At 30.0% G+C, this 18,651-nt stretch overlaps 1 protein-coding gene across 3 annotated transcripts; it reads left to right on the top strand.

Moving 5' to 3' along the window:
- The first annotated feature begins 11,266 nt into the window (after window positions 1-11,266).
- LOC135136294 (CDAN1-interacting nuclease 1) lies at window positions 11,267-12,662 on the top strand. 3 transcript variants are annotated; one of them, XM_064065505.1, is made up of 6 exons: window positions 11,267-11,432; window positions 11,490-11,660; window positions 11,716-12,028; window positions 12,087-12,136; window positions 12,182-12,421; window positions 12,484-12,662. In XM_064065505.1, the coding sequence occupies exons 2-6, from the start codon at window positions 11,563-11,565 to the stop codon at window positions 12,599-12,601; spliced, it is 819 nt and encodes a 272-aa protein (XP_063921575.1). In that variant the 5' UTR covers window positions 11,267-11,432; window positions 11,490-11,562; the 3' UTR covers window positions 12,602-12,662. The 3 variants fall into 3 exon arrangements, with proteins under 3 accessions (XP_063921575.1, XP_063921577.1, XP_063921574.1); XM_064065507.1 differs by having other exon boundaries at window positions 11,267-11,383; XM_064065504.1 differs by having other exon boundaries at window positions 11,267-11,660.
- The last annotated feature ends 5,989 nt before the right edge of the window (window positions 12,663-18,651 follow it).

Raw genomic sequence — 18,651 nt, forward strand, 5'->3', positions numbered from 1 at the left:
AAAAAAGACAAAATATAAGCCCCGCCCACCCACCCTATCTCAATTGCAATTATTTTTTTTTATTCGTCTCAAGCCGAGGGTGGAGCGTAATTGCGAAATCGTTATTTTCTTATAGAAATTTACCATTCTGAACCTGTTTTAAGTTTCTTATTGGGAAAAGAAGGCAAAATGTAACATCAACATAAAGTAAAGGGAAGGGAGGGTAGGTGGTCGGTACCAAGAGGGGTGACAACCACAATTCACTCGCACAGCCAGAGAATACTTACAAAAGGATCACTCCGCAAAAATATACAAAAAAAAAATCGGAATGACGGACAGACAGATAGACGGAAACGGGAGACCCATTTTCGTATCCTAGGGGTCATGAAAAGTCGAAAAAGTGCAAAAGTAGAGAGTCGGCCGACGGACTTCATTACAAGACTTCCTAATATTTTGTCTTTTTTTTCTTAATATATTTACATAGCCATCTTTTCATAAGAAAAACCTTGAAACATGGTTAAAGTGATTTATGCAAGGAAATATGGATTTTACAATTATAGGGCGGAGCCTAATTGCAAAATCGGTATTTCCTTATACAAATTTTCTATTTTAAACATCATGTTGTGAAAAGAAGTCTACACATATTAAAACAAAAAAGCAAAATATAAGCCCACCCACCCACCCTATCTCAATTGTGATGATTTTTTATTTGCCGTGAACCAAGGGGGGGCGGAGCTTAACTGCAAAATACTTATTTCTTTACAAGAAATTAAAAACATGTTTTTGAGTATCGTGTTGTTCAAAGAATACTATGTAAATTAAGAAAAAAAGGCAAAATATAACCCCCGTCCCACCCCATCTCCATTGTTAGTTTAGAAACTTAAAACACGTTTAAAATGGTGAATTTTTGTAAGGAAATATGGATTTTGCATTTAGACTCCGCCCCTAGGTCTGCCAACGAATTACAACTTCATTACGATTTAGATCAGGGCAAGTATGGGTGGAGCTTAATCTGTGGCTTTAATTTTTTCTCAATATACATAGTATTCTTTGAATAACACGATACTCAAAAACATGTATTAATTTCTCGTAGAGAAATAAGGATTTTGTAGTTAAGCTCCGCCCCCTTGGCTGATGACGAATAAAAAAAAATCATCACAATTGAGATAGGGCGGGTGGGCGCGGCTTACACATAATTTGTCTTTTTTCTTGATATACATAGTCATTTTTTCAGAACAAGACTCTTAAATCATATTTAAAATCTTAAATTCTTGTAGACAAATATGGATCTTGCAATTAAGCCCCGCCCCTCGATCTAGCAACGAATGAAAAATTCATCGTAATTGAGAATTGAGACGGATGGGTGGGACTTCTTCTCTTTTGGTTTTCTTTTTTAATTAATACACTTAGTTTTCTCTTTATAACACGATTATTTAAAAACATATTTCACAGAAGTTATTTCTCGTAGAAAAATAACAATTTTACAATTAAGCTCCGCCCTCGGCTTACAATGAATAAAAAAATCATCAGAATTGAGATAGGGCGGGTGGGCGGGGCTTATATTTTGCCTTTTTTTTCTTAATATACGTAGCCATCTTTACACAACAAGAAATTTAGAACATGAGCCTAATTGCAAAGTCCATATTTCCTGATACAAATGTTATCTTTTAAACATGTTTTAATTTTCATGTAAAAAGAATTAAACACATATTAAAACAAAAAGTCAAAATGTAAGCCCGCCCACCCGCCCTGCCTCAATTGTGATGATTTTTTTATTCACCCTGACTCAAGGGGAATCAGCTTAAGTGCAAAATACTTATTTGTTTACAAGAAATTAAAAACATGTTTTTGAGCATCGTGTTGTTCACAGAATACCATCTATTTTAAGAAAAAAAAGCAATGATGCTGGGATGATTTTTTTATTTTTAGAAACTTAAAACATGTTTAAAATTGGTAAGTTTTTGTAAGGAAATATGGATTTGACAATTAGGCTCCGCCTCTAGGTCTGCCAACGAATGAAAACTTCATTACTATTTAGATCAGGGCAAGTATGGGTGGAGCTTAATCTTTGGTGTTTATTTTTTCTTAATATACATAGTATCCTTTGAATAACACGATACTCAAAAAATGTCTTACATGGTAACTTCTTAGATTGTATAGTTATGTATATAAATATAAAATCGGTTATATTTTCTTTTATAGTTGTGTGCACTAAATTTAAAAATCGAAAAATTAAAAAACTAGAAATTGGAAAGTTTCCAGAACTAATAATGTTACAAAAATTGAGAAATCGCAAACTAAAAAATCGGGAAATCTAAAAATCGAAAAGTCGAAAAATTTTAAAAACCGAAAAACCAAGATGGCAAAATTAAAAAATCGAAAAATTGAGAAATAGAAATATTGAACTGAAAAATCGAGAAATCGAAAATTTAAATATTTCGAAAACTGAAAAATTGAAATATTGAGATAGGGTGGGTGGGCGGGTTTTTTTTTTGCTTTTTTTTTCTTAATATACGCAGTATTCTTTAAAGAACGCGCGATACTTAAAACATGTTTTTAAATTCTTGTAAAGAAATAAGTATTTTGCAGTTAAGCTCTGCCCCCTTGATTCACAGCGAATAAAAAAAATCATCACAATTGAGACAGGGCGGGTGGGCGGGGCTTATATTTTGCCTGTTTTCTTAATATACGTAGGCGTCGTTTCAGAACAAGAAACTTAAAACATGTTTAAAATGGAAAATTTGTATAAGCAAATATCGATTTTGCAATTAGGCTCCATCCCATAATTGCAAAATCCATATTTCCTTTCAAAAATGTACCATTTTGACCATGTTCTAAGTTTCTTGTTGTGAAAAAATGGCTATGTATATTAAGAAAAAAAGACAAAATATAAGCCCCGCCCACCCACCCTATCTCAATTGCAATTATTTTTTTTTTATTCGTCTCAAGCCGAGGGTGGAGCGTAATTGCGAAATCGATATTTTCCTATAGAAATTTACCATTCTGAACCTGTTTTAAGTTTCTTATTGGGAAAAGAAGGCAAAATGTAACATCAACATAAAGTAAAGGGAAGGGAGGGGAGGTGGTCGATACCAAGAGGGGTGACAACCACAATTCACTCGCACAGCCAGAGAATACTTACAGAAGGATCACTCCGCAAAAATATACAAAAAAAAAATCGGAATGACGGACAGACAGATAGACGGAAACGGGAGACCCATTTTCGTATCCTAGGGGTCATGAAAAGTCGAAAAAGTGCAAAAGTAGAGAGTCGGCCGACGGACTTCATTACAAGACTTCCTAATATTTTGTCTTTTTTTTCTCAATATATTTACATAGCCATCTTTTCATAAGAAAAACCTTGAAACATGGTTAAAGTGATTTATGCAAGGAAATATGGATTTTGCAATTATAGGGCGGAGCCTAATTGCAAAATCGATATTTCCTTATACAAATTTTCCATTTTAAACATCATGTTGTGAAAAGAAGTCTACACATATTAAAACAAAAAAGTAAAATATAAGCCCGCCCACCCGCCCTATCTCAATTGTGATGATTTTTTATTTGCCGGGAACCAAGGGGGGTGGAGCTTAACTGCAAAATACTTATTTCTTTACAAGAAATTAAAAACATGTCTTTGAGTATCGTGTTGTTCAAAGAATACTACGTAGATTAAGAAAAAAAGTCAAAATATAACCCCCCTCCCACCCATCTCCATTGTTAGTTTAGAAACTTAAAACACGTTTAAAATGGTAAATTTTTGTAAGGAAATATGGATTTTGCAATTAGACTCCGCCCCTAAGTCTGCCAATGAATGACAACTTCATTACTATTTAGATCAGGGCAACTATGGGTGGAGCTTAATCTGTGGCTTTAGGTAATTTTTTCTTAATATAATTTAATTTACTTACTTTACGGGATACCCCCTATATTACACATAAATTATTTATCCAAAGTGTGCAAAGAAATTATTACATTGAAATATAAATAATATATATAAGAATTAATTAAAAAAAAAAATAAAAAAAGATTATTAAAATTACATAGTATTCTTTGAATAACACGATATTCAAAAACATGTATTAATTTCTCGTAGAGAAATAAGGATTTTGTAGTTAAACTCCGCCCCCTTGGCTGACGACGAATAAAAAAAATCATCGCAATTGAGATATTGCTTACACATAATTTGTCTTTTTTCTTGATATACATAGCCGTCTTTTCAGAACAAGACTCTTAAATCACATTTAAAATGTTAAATTCTTGTAGACAAATATGGATCTTGCAATTAAGCCCCGCCCCTCGATCTGACAACGAATGAAAAATTCATCGTAATTGAGAATTGAGACGGATGGGTGGGGCTTCTTCTCTTTTGGTTTTCTTTTTTAATTAATACATTTAGTTTTCTCTTTATATGTAACACTATTATTTAAAAACATATTTCGCATAGTTATTTCTCGTAGAAAAATAAGGATTTTACAATTAAGCTCCGCCCCTAGGCTTACGACGAATAAAAAAAAAACATCAGAATTGAGACACGGCGGGTGGGCGGGGCTTGTATTTTGCCTTTTTTTTCTTAATATACGTAGCCATCTTTACACAACAAGAAATTTAGAATATGAGCCTAATTGCAAAATCGATATTTCCTTATACAAATGTTTTCTTTTAAACATGTTTTAATTTTCATGTGAAAAGAATTGTACACATATTAAAACAAAAAGTCAAAATGTAAGCCCGCCCACCCGCCCCGCCTCAATTGTGATGATTTTTTTATTCGCCCTGACTCAAGGGGAATCAGCTTAACTGCAAAATACTTATTTGTTTACAAGAAATTAAAAACATGTTTTTGAGGATTGTGTTGTTCACAGAATACCATCTATTTTAAGAAAAAAAAAGCAATGATGCTGGGATGATTTTTTTATTTTTAGAAACTTAAAACATGTTTAAAATTGGTAAGTTTTTGTAAGGAAATATGGATTTGGCAATTAGGCTCCGCCTCTAGGTGTGCCAACGAATGAAAACTTCATTACTATTTAGATCAGGGCAAGTATGGGTGGAGCTTAATCTTTGGTGTTTATTTTTTCTTAATATACATAGTATCCTTTGAATAACACGATACTCAAAAAATGTCTTACATGGTAACTTCTTAGATTGTATAGTTATGTATATAAATATAAAATCGGTTATATTTTCTTTTATAGTTGTGTGCACTAAATTTAAAAATCGAAAAATTAAAAAACTAGAAATTGAAAAGTTCCCAGAACTAATAATGTTGCAAAAATTGAGAAATCGCAAACTAAAAAATCGGGAAATCTAAAAATCGAAAAGTCGAAAAATTTTAAAGACCAAAAAGCCAAGATGGCAAAATTAAAAAATCGAAAAATTGAGAAATAGGAATATTGAAGTGAAAAATCGAGAAATCGAAAATTTAAATATTTCGAAAACTGAAAAATTGAAATATTGAGATAGGGTGGGTGGGCGGTTTTTTTTTGCTTTTTTTTTCTTAATATACGCAGTATTCTTTAAAGAACGCGCGATACTTAAAACATGTTTTTAAATTCTTGTAAAGAAATAAGTATTTTGCAGTTAAGCTCTGCCCCTTTGGTTCATGGCGAATAAAAAAAATCATCACAATTGAGACAGGGTGGGTGGGTGGGGCTTATATTTTGCCTGTTTTCTTAAGATACGTAGTCGTCTTTTCAGAACAAGAAACTTAAAACATGTTTAAAATGCAAAATTTGTATAAGCAAACATCGATTATGCAATTAGGCTCCGTCCCATAATTGCAAAATCCATATTTCCTTTCAAAAATGTACCATTTTGACCAGGTTCTAAGTTGCTTCTTGTGAAAAAATGCCTATGTATATTAAGAAAAAAAAAAACGCAAAATATAAGCCCCGCCCACCCACCCTATCTCAATTGCAATTATTTTTTTTATTCGTCTCAAGCCGAGGGGTGGAGCGTTATTGCGAAATCGATATTTTCCTATAGAAATTTACCATTCTGAACATGTTTTAAGTTTCTTATTGGGAAAAGAAGGCAAAATGTAACATCAACATAAAGTAAAGGGGGGGGGGGGGAGGCGGTCGGTACCAAGAGGGGTGACAAAGACAATTCACTCGCACAGCCAGAGAAGGATGACTCCGCAAAAATATACAAAAAAAATATCGGAACGGCACACAGACAGACAGACAAACAGACGGAAACGGGAGACCCATGAAAAGTCGAGAAAGACTTCCTAATAGTTTGCCTTTTTTTTTTCTTAATATATTTACATAGCCATCTTTTTATAACAAAAACCTTAAAACATGGCTAAAGTGGTTTATGCAAGGAAATATGGATTTTGCAATTATTGGGCGGAGCCTAATTGCAAAATCGATATTTCCTTATACAAATTTTCCATTTTAAACATGTTTTAAGTTTCATGTTATAAAAAGAAGTCTACACATATTAAAACAAAAAGGCAAAATGTAAGCCCGCCCACCCGCCCTATCTCAATTGTGATGATTTTTTTATTCGCCGTGAACCAAGGGGGGGCGGGGCTTAACTGCGAAATACTTATTTCTTTATAAGAAATTAAAAACATGTTTTTGAGTATCGTGTTCTTCAAAGAATACTACGTAGATTAAGAAAAAAAGGCAAAATATAACCCCCGCCTACCCACCCCATCTCAATTGTGATTATTTTTTTATTCTTAGAAACTTAAAACACGTTTAAAATGGTAAATTTTTGTAAGGAAATATGGATTTTGCACTTAGTCTCCGCGCTCCGCCCCTAGGTCAACCAACCAATGAAAACTTCATTACTATTTCGACCAGGACAAGTATGGGTGGGGCTTAATCTTTGGCTTTAATTTTTTCTTATTATACATAGTATTCTTTGAATAACACGATACTCAAAAACATGTTTTTAATTTTTTGTATAGAAATAAGGATTTTGCAGTAAAGCTCCGCCCCTTTGGCTCACGACGAATAAAAAAAATCATCACAATTAAGATCGGGCGGGTGGGCGGGGTTTATACCTTGTTTGTCTTTTTTTTTATATACATAGTCGTCTTTTCAGAATATTTAAAATGGTAAATTCTTGTAGACAAATATGGATCTTGCAATTAAACCCCGCCCCTCGGCCTGACAACGAATGAAAAATTCATCATAATTGAGAATTGAGACGGATGGGCGGGGCTTCTTTTTTGGTTTTCTTTTTTTAATTAATACATTTAGTTTTCTCTGTATAACACGATTACTTAAGAACATATTTCAGACGGTAATTTCTTGTAAAAAAAAACAAGGATTTTACAGTTAAGCTCCTCCCTCGGCGTACGACGAATAAAAAGAAGTCATCAGAATTGAGATAGGGCGGGTGGGCAGCACTTATGTTTTGTCTTTTTTCTTAATATACATAGCCATCTTTTCACAACAAGAAACTTAAAACATTGTTAAAATGGTATATTTTTGCAAGGAAATATGGATTTTGCAATTATGGGGCGGAGCCTAATTGCAAAATCGATATTTCCTTATACAAATATTCTATTTTAAACATGTTTTAAGTTTAATGTTGTGAAAAGAAGTCTACATACTATATTAAAACAAAAATTCAAACACAAAACCCGCCCACCCACCCCATCTCAATTGTGATGATTTTTTTTAATTCTTAGAAACTTAAAACACGTTTAAAATGGTAAATTTTTGAAAGAAAATATGGATTTTGCAATTAGGCTTCGCCTCTAGGTTTACCAACGAATGAAAACTTCATTACTATTTAGATCAGGACAGGTTTAATCTTTGGCTTTAAATTTTTTCTTAATATACATAGTATTCTTTGAATAACACGATACTCACATGGTAATTTTTTGTAGAGAAATAATAAGGATTTTACAATTAAATTCCGCTCCTTTGGCTCTCGACGATTATAAAAAAATCATCACAATTGAGATAGGGCGGGTGGGCGGGGCTTATATTTTGCATGTTTTCTTAATATACGTAGTCGTCTTTTCAGAACAAGAAACTTAAAGCATGTTTAAAATGGTAAATTCTTGTAGACAAATATGGATCTTGCATTTAAGCCTCGCCCCTCGATCTGACAACGAATGAAAAATTCATCATAATTGAGAATTGAGACGGATGGGTGGGGCTTCTCTTTTGGTTTTCTTTTTTAATTAATACCTGGTTTATACAAACCGAAATTAAAGTTAATTTGCGATTAACTTTTAATTGAGGTCCGTTGCTAGGCGACGTGCATGTTTTAACCAATCACGAGCTCCCATTCCACATTTTAATCCAGTGTTAAATTAATCGAGGATTAAATAATTAATTCGCGTTTCTATAAACCGGCCCTTAGTTTTCTTTGTATAACACAATTATTTAAGAATATATTTCGCATGGTAATTTATCGTAGAAAAATAAGGATTTTACAATTAAGCTCCGCCCCTCGGCTTACGACGAATAAAAAAATCATCAGAATCGATATAGGGCGGGCGGGCAGGGCTTATATTTTGCCTTTTTTACTTCCCGAGCGTAAGCAAAGGAAGTATTGTAATCGAGTCCGTCGGCCGACTCTCTACTTTTACGTTTTCTCGATCTTTCATGACCCCTAGAAGACGAAGAAATAGGTCTCCCATTTCCGTCTGTCCGTCTGTCTGTCCGTCTGTCCGTCTGTCCGTCCGTCTGTCCGTCTGTTGTCTGCTCTGACATCTTGCAGATGTTTTAAGGTTATAAAGAGCATAATAAATGTTTAGTCAAAATATATTTGCTTATCCCCTCCAAAAACTTGATGACGTCAGCTCGAAAATTTGCCGAATAAATCATATCTAAAATGTACAAAATATGATCAGTCTGTACTTGTGATATATCGCTCCATTCATATTTTTTGGATTTGCATATACAGGGTGATTCAAGAAAATAAATGAAAGCGTAAATTTATTTTACTGATTTACTCAGGAACTACAAAACCGAATGCTTCGAAATCTTGAAGATATTTTAAAATTATCATAAGCATGGTAAATTTTTGATCAAAACGTATTTGGTCGTCCCCCCTAAAAAATTTATGATGTCACCACAAAATTTTGCTGAAAAAATCCTATCTAAAATGTACAAAATATGGTGAGTCTCTTCTTGTGATTTATCATTCCATTCAAATTTTTTCGATTTGCATATACAGGGTGACTCAAAAAAATTAATGAATGCGTAAATTTATTTTATTGATTTAATCAGGAACTACAAAACCGAATGCTTTGAAATCTTGCAGATGTTTTAAGGTTATAAAGAGCATAATAAATTTTTAGTCAAAATATATTTGGTTATCTTCTACAAAAAACTGATGACGTCAGCTCAAAAGTTTGCCGAATAAATCGTATCTAAAATGTACAAAATATGATGAGTCTGTACTTGTGATTTATCATTCCATTCATATTTTTGGATTTGCATATGCAGGGTGACTCAAAAAAATTAATGAAGGCGTGAATTTATTTTATCGATTTAATCAGGAATTAGAAAACCGAATGCTTTGAAATCTTGGGAATATTTTAAAGTTATTATAAGCATGGTAAACTTTTGTTCAAAATGTATTTGTTCATCCCTCCTAAAAAAATTGATGACGTCACCCTTAAATTTTGCTGAATAAATCCTATCTAAAATGCAAAAAATATGATGAGTTTGTACTTGTGATTTATCATTCCATTCATATTTTTTAGATTTTCTTAAGAGGTGGTTCAAAAAAATTAATGAAGTCAATTTATTTTATTGATTAAATTAAAGGCAACACTTATTATTAGTATTACACCCCAACCAACCCAATTTGGTAGACACAAAATTTGTTAAAGGAAAAACTCGGTTGAAACATAAGGGTAGCACGCTTATTTACATCGACTTTAACATTACAGACCTGCATTTGTTTTATGCGCTCACTTGGTTCCGCGAATGTGAAATAGACATGTTTATAATCAACCAATTGTGAATTTCACCGTCAAGAATTAAAATAAAACCCAATGTTTTATATAATAAGCAGAAGTCGAAGCAATAAAACCGATGGTCATTTTGTTTACAGTTTCTCTGTTTGACTCTCACGTATGCTGTTACGCCTGACATCTTAAATTAAGAATATTTATACATACACGATTTTCAGTTGCCTCTGATACGTATACGTGAGTAAATTGTTTCGTTATTTTATTGATTATTACAAATCAATATTCAAAACGACCCAATTCATTTTTCCGAAAATTTGAGAATATAATAATTTTATTCTTAGTATTACACTACATCTATCCCAACTGATATACGTGTCCTTGCAAAAATGTTGATGACGTCATCACAATTTTTTTTTAAATTCCCACTACAAAAATGTAATGAGAAAAAAAACACAATAGGCATGCAGTCGTCAAGTTTCCGACAGCGAGGGAAGTACTGTCTAAACTCTTTAGACCAATTTTTTTTTTCTTAATATACATAGCCATCTTTTCACAACAAGAAACTTAGAACATGGATAAAATGGTATATTTTTGCAAGTAAATATGAATTTTGCAATTATGGGACGGAGCTCAATTGTAAAATCGATATTTCCTTATACAAATGTTATATTTTAAACATGTTTTAAGTTTCTTGTTGTGAGAAGAAGTTTACATATATTAAAACAAAAAGTAAACTTAAAACATGTTGAAAATGGTAAATTTTTGTAGACAAATATGGATCGTGCAATTGAGATAGGGTGGGTGGACGGGGCTACATTTTGCCTTTTTTTCTTAACATGTGTAGACTTATTTCGACAACAAGAAACTTAAAACATGTCTAAAATGGTAAATTTTTGTAGTAATCAACTTAAATCCTCCACTTCTCTTCTACAACCCCTTTAAATATGGCAAAAGTTGCCAAAGTAAAAGTCCGTAAGCACGTTTAGTATTTGTTGTTTTATTATATGGGGGCGGGGGTGCTAAGTAGAAAAACGTCCTGGGTGCCAAACTACGCTACGCCGACATTGTTACTGAATACAATGTTTGAGGACATAGAACTAATGGGAAAAAAATTGAAGATAAAGGTGTTGAAATAACAAAATTCTGACACATGCCTTCTCATTTTTACGAAAACCAAAGAACAATTCAGAGATTGAAAACTTTTAAAATATTGTCTGATAAAATTGAATGGTTCTAATTTTTCGCTTTCTTTTGACCAAAGACCTCAAATATATATTTGAAGTCTTTGCTTTTGACGTTTCTGGTGCGCCATCTAGTGACAATGAAATTCGCGAATAGCAATCTATACTAATTCAACATCTTTGGGATTGGGCACAACTGTCACAACTATTTAAAATTTACTAACCTAAATGTAAACGAACAGTAGTTTTATTTTTTTTGAAAATAAAAACTTTAGAGCAAGAGAGAACGTAATGATTATAATCTTTGGCATGCAAAGAATCTAAGGTAACGCTTGAATTGAACTTGAATTCTTCTTTAACCACACTAGGTTTGAGTAAGCACGTTAACCACAACAGTGTATGTGTAAGGTATTTTACCGTTTATTGTGTAGGAATATTGTTACAATTATCAACAATATCGACAACTGTATATTTGTATACAGAAAACTGATTGGAATTGCAAATATGGAGACGAGTATGTACAAAAATATTGTCACTGTAATTCGAAAACATAGGGGCCTTTCTCAAGATTGTATGTCACTTTTAATACAACAATTTCCAGGGTAAGTAAACGCCATCACGCCTATTTGCATTAAAATGTACATACTTAACTTTTAGGATTAATACAGACACACTTTATAGCATATTGTCTCTGGAATACCAGAAACGAATGAAAATAAATCATATAAAGAACCTCCCAAATATAAACAAGTATTGGGATATATATCAACAAGCAATAAAAAAGTCAGGAAAACCTGGAATTATATTGAGGATAGCAGAACAATTTGAAGTGTGCCCGTGTTTAATTGCAAAATTAATTTTGCAAAAATATATTGACGAATTCAATTTTGGAGAACAGTCACAAATCAATAATTATTTAAGAGACACAAGCTTAATTCCTGACGTAAATTTGTCACATGAAGTTTTTCTTGTAAGAATCATCACTTTTTATCTTTATGGAATAACTCCTTAGTGTTTTTATTTTTTAGTGTACAATATATGACAACTTATACAGTCCACTCTCAGAAACAATGAAACAGTGAGTTATATCAAATAGTTGTATTATCACTGACAGTATTGTTAGCTCCCTAGGACAAGAATATGAAATTAAGTTACATAAACTGGTAGTTGACTTAAATTTGGCGTTTCGTGACGAAGAACATTTAAGGAGATATGGTTATGACAAGACTCCTGATGTAAAGTTAGATGTACCGGTGGCGATTGACGGATTCGTGATAAATTGGATAGAAAGTAAAGCTTTATTTGGTGACCAGGAAGTTCATCGGGAATATACGCGAAATCAGTATTTAAGTTATTGGAACAGGTAATTTCATAAGAGTATGAAATTTTTTTGCTTGATTAACGTTTAAGTATTCTTTATTTTAGGTTTGGTCCTGGACTGGTCATATATTGGTTTGGATTTCCGAAAAGTATTCTCGAGGCAGAAGAAAAACGATTTATTATTAAAGATCACATGCCTTCCAATATCGTGCATATTAATTAATTGTAGGACTTATAGATTGTATAGTTATGTATATAAATATAAAATCGGCTATATTTTCTTATATAGTTGTGTACACTTAATTTAAAAATCCAAAAATTAAAAAACTGGAAATTGAAAAGTTCCCAGAACTAATAATGTTGCAAAAATTGAGAAATCGTAAACTAAAAAATCGGGAAATCTAAAAATCGAAAAGTCGAAAAATTTTAAAAATCAAAAAACCAAGATGGCAAAATTAAAAAATCGAAAAATTGAAAAATAGAAATATTGAAGAACTGAGAAATCGAGAAATCCAAACATGAAAAAATCAAAAAAATAAAAATTGGAATATCTAAAATTTAAAAATCGAGAAATTGAACAATCGGTTAATTGAAAAATCGAAACATCAAAAAATTGGAAAATCGAAAATATAAATATTCCGAAAATTGAAAAATTGAAATATAGAAGAACTGAAAACTCGAGAAATTGAAAAACCTAAAATTTTAAAAATTGTAAAGTTAAAATATCAAAAAGTTGAAAAACTGAGAAATCGAAGCATAAAACAGTTAAAAAATTAAAAAATCTAAAGTTTAAAAAACGGAAAATTGAAAATCCAAAAAGAAAAAGTCGAGAAATCGAAAAATCTAGAACTCGAAAAGTCGAAATACAAAAAGATCCCAAAACTCGAATATCGAAAAATTGAAGAAAGATTGAAGAATCGAAAACTAAAAAGTGAGAAATCGGAAACCTGAAAATTCAGAAACGTCAAAACATTAAAAATAAAAAAATATTGAAGAATTGAAAAATCGAAAAATCTAAAAATTAAAAATTCTAAAGACTACAATTTAAAAATCGAAAAACTGAAAAATCAACAAATCGACAAATTGAAACTCGAAAATTTAAAAAATTGGAAAATTGAAAAATCAGATAATTCAAGAATGGAAAATTGATAATTCGAGAGTTTGAACAATCAAAACATGGAAACATCCGAATCTCGATAAATCGAGGTCTCAAGAAAATGAAAAAATGGAAATTTAAAAATTAGGAAATTCGAAAAATAAAATATGTCATAGAAGAACTGAAACCTCGAAAAATTGAAAAATTTAGAAATTTAAAAACTGAAAAATTAAAATATCGAAAAGTTGAGAAATTGAGAAATCGAAATATAAAATAGTCGAAGAATTGAAAAATCTAAACTTTAATATACGAAAAAATGAAAATCCAAAAAATAAAAAATCTAAAAATTCAGAAGTAGAAAAATCGAAGAAGTCGAATCAAATTACTCGAAAATCCCAAAACTGAAAGAAATACAAAAATTGAGAAATTAAAAAATTGGAAAATTGAGAACTCGAAAAACCCAAAAAGCAAAGTCGAAAAATCGAAGAAATGAAGAACTGAAAAATCGAAACTTTGAGAAAGTCTAGAAATGGGAAAATCAAAAATAGATTAATTGAAACATCGAAAAACTGGAAATTTAGCAACGTCAAAATCTGAAAATTTGAAAAATAGAAATACTGAAGAACTGAAAAAAAATCTAAAATTTATAAGATTGAACAATTAAAATATCACAAAATTGAAAAATCGAGAAATCCAAACATCGAAACATCGAAACATCGAAAAATTGGAAAATCGAAAATGTAAATATTCCGAAAATTGAAAAATTGAAATATAGAAGAACTGAAAACTCGAAAAATCGAAAAACCTAAAATTTTAAAAATTGTAAAGTTAAAATATCAAAAACTGAGAAATCGAAGCATAAAACAGTTAAAAAATTAAAAAATCTAAAGTTTAAAAAACGGAAAATTGAAAATCCAAAAAGAAAAAGTCGAGAAATCGAAAAATCTAGAACTCGAAAAGTCGAAATACAAAAAGATCCCAAAACTCGAATATCGAAAAATTGAAGAATCGAAAAACTAAAAAATCACAAAATTGAACGAAATATCCAAAAATTGGGAAGTCAAAAAATTGAGAAACCGAAAAGTCAAAAAATCGCAAACTTAAAAAATCAAAAATCTGAAAAATCGAAAAATTGAACCGAAGAACTAAAAGATGGAAACTTTGGGAAGTGGAGAAATGGGAAAATAAAAAAATAGTTTAATTGAGAAATCCGAAAACTGAAAATTCAGATACCTTATGTCAAAATTTGAAAAATTAAAAAATATTGAAGAACTGAAAAATTGAAAAATCTAAAATTTAAAACATTGAAAAATTAAAATATCGTAAAATTGAAAAATGGAGAAATCCAAACATCAAAAAATCAAAAAAATAAAAATTCGAAAATCTAAAATTTAAAAACCAAAAAACTGAAAATTCACGAATCCAGAAATCGAAACTCGAAAATTAAAAAAATTGGAAAACTGAAAAATCGGATAATTCAAAAATCGAAAAAACGAAAAGTCGAGAAACCGAAAAGTAAAAAATCAAAAAATCGATACATCGTAAAATTGAAAAACGGAGACATCGAGAAATCGGAAAATCAAAACATCGAAAAATCGAGTAGTCGAAAAATCGAAAAATTGACAAACCGAAATCGAGAAATTGAACAATGAAAACTCGAAAAACCGAAAAGTTGAAATACTAAAAGTTCCCAAAACTGAAATATCGAACAGAAGAAAAATGAAGAATCGAAAAACTGAAAAATCACAAAATTGAACGAAATATCCAAAAATTGGGAAATTAAAAAATCGAAAAATTAGGAAATCGAAAAGTCAAAGAAGCAAAATTGATAAATTGAAAATTCAAAAACCTGAAAAATCGAAAAATTGAACTGGAGAACTGAAAAATCGAAACTGTGGGAAGTCGAGAAATGGGAAAATCGGAAAACTGAAAATTCAGAAACGTCAAAAATCTGAAAAATCGAAAAATTGAACTGGAGAACTGAAAAATTGAAACTTTGGGTCGAGAAACCGGAAAATCGAAAAATATATTAATTGAGAAATCGGAAAGCTGAAAATTCAGAAACGTCAAAACATGAAAAATGAAAAAATATTGAAGAATTGAAAATTCGAAAAATCTAAAAATTCAAAATTCGAAAGTCTACAATTTAAAAATCGGAAAACTGAAAAATCAACAAATTGAGAAATCGATCTCAAAAATTTAAAAAATTAAAAAATTGAAAAATCGGATAATTCAAAAATGGAAAAATTGATAATTCGAGATATTGAACAATCAAAACATGGAAACATCCGAATATCGATAAATCGAGGTCTCAAGAAATTAAAACATTGAAAATTTAAAAATTCGGAAATTTGAAAAATTAAACTAATATGTATAGAAGAACTGAAAACTTGAAAAATTGAAAAATCTAGAATTTTAAAAACTGAAAAATTAAAATATCGAAAAATTGTGAAATCGAAAAACCAAAAAAGCAAAGTTGAAAAATCGAAGGATTGAAGAACTGAAAAATCGAAACTGAGAAGTCTAGAAATGGGAAAATCAAAAATAGATTAATTGAGACATCTGAAAAATTGAAAAATAGAAGTACTGAAGAATTGAAAAAAACCTAAAATTTATAAGATTAAACAATTAAAATATCACAAAATTCGAAAATTTAAAATTTAAACATCGAAAAACTGAAAAATCGGCAAATCAAGAAATCGACACTCCAGAATTAAAAAATTGAAAAATAGAAAAATCGGAAAACTGAAAAATCGAAACATCGAAAAATTGGGAAATCGAAAAATTGAAAAACCCAGAAGTAAAAAAATCGAAAATCAAAAATTTTTAAATTGGGAAAATTGAAAAATTGAAAAATAGAAGAACTGAAAACTCGACAAATCAAAAAACCTAGAATTTTAAAAATTGAAATGTTGAAAAATTGAGAAATCGAAGAATAAAACAGTGGAAACATTGAAAAATCTAAAGATTAACGAAAATTTGAAAATCCAAAAAGTAAAAAAATCGAGAAATAAAAAAATACAGGAATCCAAAAATCGAAAAATCTAAATATTGATAAATTCCAAAACTGAAAGAAATATCCAAAAAATTTAAAAATTTAAAAATTGGAAGCGAGAAAACGAAAAACTATAAAAGCAAAGGCAAAAAATCATAAGCTTAAAAAATCAAAAAAACCTGAAAAATCGAAAAATTGAAAAATTGAAAAAAAATCGAAACTTTGGGAAGTCGAGAAATGGGAAAATAAAAAAATAGTTTAGTTCAGAAATCGGAAAACTGAAAATTTAGAAACATCAAAATTTGAAAAATTGAAAAATATGTAAAAATCCTAAAATTGAACACCATAAAAATTGAGAAATCGTATCATTGAAACAAATGAAAATTGAGAAATCGAAAAATAAAAAAAGTCGAGAAATCTAAAATTTGAAAAATGGAAAAATTGAACTGGAGAATTGAAAAATCGAAACTTTGGGAAGTCGAGAAATGGGAAAATCGGAAAACTGAAAATTCAGAAATGTCAAAAATCTGAAAAATCGAAAAATAGTTTAATTGAGAAATCGGAAACCTGAAAATTCAGAAACGCCAAAACATGAAAAATGAAAAAATATTGAAAAATCGAAAAATCTAAAAATTAAAAATTCGAAAGTCTACAATTTAAAAATCGAAAAACTGAAAAATCAACAAATCGAGAAATCGAAACTCGAAAATTTAAAAAATTGGAAAATTCTAAAATCGGATAATTCAAAAATGGAAAAATTGATAATTCGAGAGATTGAACAATCAAAACATGGAAACATCCGAATCTCGATAAATCGTGGTCTCAAGAAATTAAAAAATTGAAAATTTAAAAATCCGGAAATTTGAAAAATTAAACTAAGTATGTATAGAAGAACTGAAAACTTGAAAAATTGAAAAATCTAGAATTTTAAAAACTGAAAAATTAAAATATCGAAAAATTAAGAAATTGAGAAATCGAAATATAAAATAGTCGAAAAATAGAAAATCCAAAAAATAAAAAACCGAAAAATCCAGAAGTAGAAATATCGAAAAAGTCGAAGAATCAAATTACTCGAAAATCCCAAAACTGAAAGAAATATCCAAAAATTGAGAAATTAAAAAAATTGGAAAATTGAAAAATCGAAAAACCAAAAAAGCAAAGTCGAAGAATTGAAGAACTGAAAAATCGAAATTTTGAGAAGTCTAGAAATGGGAAAATCAAAAATAGATTAATTGAGACATCGGAAAACTGAAAATTTAGCAACGTCAAAATCTGAAAAATAGAAAAATAGAAATACTGAAGAACTGAAAAAATCGAGAAATCCAAAAATCAAAAAATCAAAATTCGAAAATCTAAAATTTAAAAATCGAAAAACTGAAAATTCAACAAATCAAGAAATCGACACTCCAGAATTAAAAAATTGAAAAATCGAAAAATCGGATAACTGAAAAATCGAAACATCGAAAAATTGGAAAATCGAAAAATTGAAAAATCTAAAAATGAACGAACAATTGAAAATTCAAAAAGAAAAAAAACCGAGAAATAAAAAAATATAGGAGTTCAAAAATCGAAAAGTCGAAAAATCGAAATATTGATAAATCCCAAAACTGAAAGAAATATCAAAAAAATTGAGAAATTAAAAAAGTGGAAGCGAGAAATCGAAAAACTAGAAAAGCAAAGGCGAAAAATCGTAAGCTTAAAAAATCAAAAAATTGAAAAATCAAAAAACCTGAAAAATCGAAAAATTGAAGAATTGAAAAAAATCGAAACTTCGGGAAATCAAGAAATGAAAAAATAAAAAAAATAGTTCAGAAATCGAAAAACTGAAAATTTAGAAACGTCAAAATTTGAAAAATTGAAAAATATTTTAAAATCCTAAAATTCAAGAGGATAAAAATTGAGAAATCGTATTGAAAAAAGTGAAAATTGAGAAATCAAAAAATAAAAAAATCGAGTAATCGAAAATTTGAAAATGGAAAAACTGAAAAAGCCCAAAATTGAAATATTGAAAAATTAAGACATCTACGTTTTGTTTTTATGAGAACTTTTCTCGAACTTATTAGTATTTTACCGGTGAGTTAGTGCGCCATTTTTGAATCACCTGACACCTCTGTGTGTATGTATAAAATACATACGAAAATAAAAAAGACGCCTTGGTTTGACGTCAGGATAAAAGTCATAT

The sequence above is a fragment of the Zophobas morio genome, unplaced genomic scaffold, assembly GCF_036711695.1.
Source record: "Zophobas morio isolate AGI-343-1 ecotype UQ-CSIRO unplaced genomic scaffold, CSIRO_AGI_Zmor_V1 ptg000026l, whole genome shotgun sequence".
In the NCBI taxonomy this organism is placed as follows: Eukaryota; Metazoa; Arthropoda; class Insecta; order Coleoptera; family Tenebrionidae; genus Zophobas; species Zophobas morio.

Excerpts from the sequence above, each read along its gene's own strand:
- LOC135136294 (XM_064065504.1), top strand. The coding sequence starts at position 11,458 with ATGTGTAAGGTATTTTACCGTTTATTGTGTAGGAATATTGTTACAATT. Across the intron at positions 11,661-11,715 it reads TTAATACAACAATTTCCAGG|GATTAATACAGACACACTTT; the intron begins GTAAGTAAACGC and ends CTTAACTTTTAG. Across the intron at positions 12,029-12,086 it reads TGTCACATGAAGTTTTTCTT|TGTACAATATATGACAACTT; the intron begins GTAAGAATCATC and ends TTTATTTTTTAG.